Source organism: Podarcis liolepis (assembly GCF_965112155.1).
Source record: "Podarcis liolepis genome assembly, chromosome: 12".
In the NCBI taxonomy this organism is placed as follows: domain Eukaryota; kingdom Metazoa; phylum Chordata; class Lepidosauria; order Squamata; family Lacertidae; genus Podarcis; species Podarcis liolepis.
The window spans coordinates 55,633,646-55,635,044 of NC_139563.1; the positions used below are offsets into that span (position 1 = coordinate 55,633,646).

Genomic DNA, 1,399 nt, shown 5'->3' on the forward strand with positions numbered 1-1,399 from the left:
AATAATAATAATAATAAATAAACAATAAATAATTTATTATTTATACCACGCCCACCTGGCTGGGTTTCCCCGGCCACTCTGGGTGGCTTCCAACAAAATATTGAAATACAATAGTCCGTCAAACATTAAAAGCTTCCCTAAGCAGGGCTGCCATTATTATTATTATTATTATTATTATTATTATTATTATTATTATTCTACACAAGTGTCTCATGGTGATGTACAATATGGTTATAGTTATACACAAGGGAGCTCTTACTTTAGCACACATTGAAGAAACTGGCAAACTCTTCCCATTTACTACTTAGCCATCTATATTAACTCTTTTCTACTATTGCACATTGTGTGTGTGTGTGTGTGTGTGTGTGTGTGTGCGTGTGCGCACGTTTCTAGTGTTTGTCTCTGTTAAATTGGTTTGGGGGCTATTGGTACAAAAAGTAGCACATTATGTCATTTACAGTCCATCTTTCACCCTTTGGTCCAGGGTGGAAATACATATTTTGCAACCTGGGTATAAACTGGATCTGAATTCCCAGTTTTATACTATGGTTGGGAATATTAAAAAGTAAGCAGATGTTTCACTTTATCACATAATCTATGGATTAAACTTTAACCACACCAGCTTTGAAGATGGCTTGGGATAAACTTGCAACAGGTGAACAGCCTGTTTACTGTTTTGTTAATCCTTCCAAGATGCACATCTTTGGATTGGGCTGGTGATGGGATAACAGGAGCCAGTTCAAATGCCTGTTACTCATAGGTAGATGTGTGAATGGACTCCTTTAGAAAGTATTGGTGACTTTTTTTTTTAATCTTGTAGTGATTTGTAACTGCTCATTTTTACAGTCAGCATGGAATAAGCATGAATGTGACCTCTTCCCACGAAGCATGCATGCTTTCAGGAAAATAAATAAAACCAATGCAGTGACCAGAAAGAATTCCTATTTAAGGATTGAATAGATTTGGTGGTTGTTGATAATTCTTACTGTTGTCTCTACTATAATGTCACACTTGTTTTTAGAGCATTTTTCCCTCTTCTGTTTAGTGATGGTCGATGTTCTGAGTTCAAGGGACGTTATATGCACTCTTCATACACATTCTGAAGATGGAGCATTAATCTGCAGCAATGACTATCTCACAAGAGTCCTGAAGCGGTAGGTAACACTTCTATAATATATAGGGGCCAAGTTTTCTTCTGTCCCTCCCATCCCTTTTCCTTTTGTGTCATGTATAATGGAATGGTTTGTAAACCGATGGGTGGCTATCTATAAATTTAATAACTTTGTACAGCAGCTAGAAACTTTTAAGTGATTTAAAGGATTAAAAAATTATTTCATGTAACGGGAATTTTTTTCCAGTATTTGAATAAACATTGGGGCAGGAGAAACAATACCATATA

General features: G+C 36.0%; 1 protein-coding gene across 1 annotated transcript in view; it reads left to right on the forward strand.

Annotated features, from left to right (window-relative positions):
* LOC310690161 (mediator of RNA polymerase II transcription subunit 1-like) overlaps positions 1–1,399 on the forward strand; it is a 28,498-nt gene that overhangs the window by 24,547 nt on the left and 2,552 nt on the right. The window contains exon 16 of the mRNA XM_083468824.1: positions 1,046–1,154. Within this exon, the coding sequence (XP_083324950.1) occupies positions 1,046–1,154 (109 nt within the window). The remainder of the gene's footprint in view (positions 1–1,045; positions 1,155–1,399) is intronic.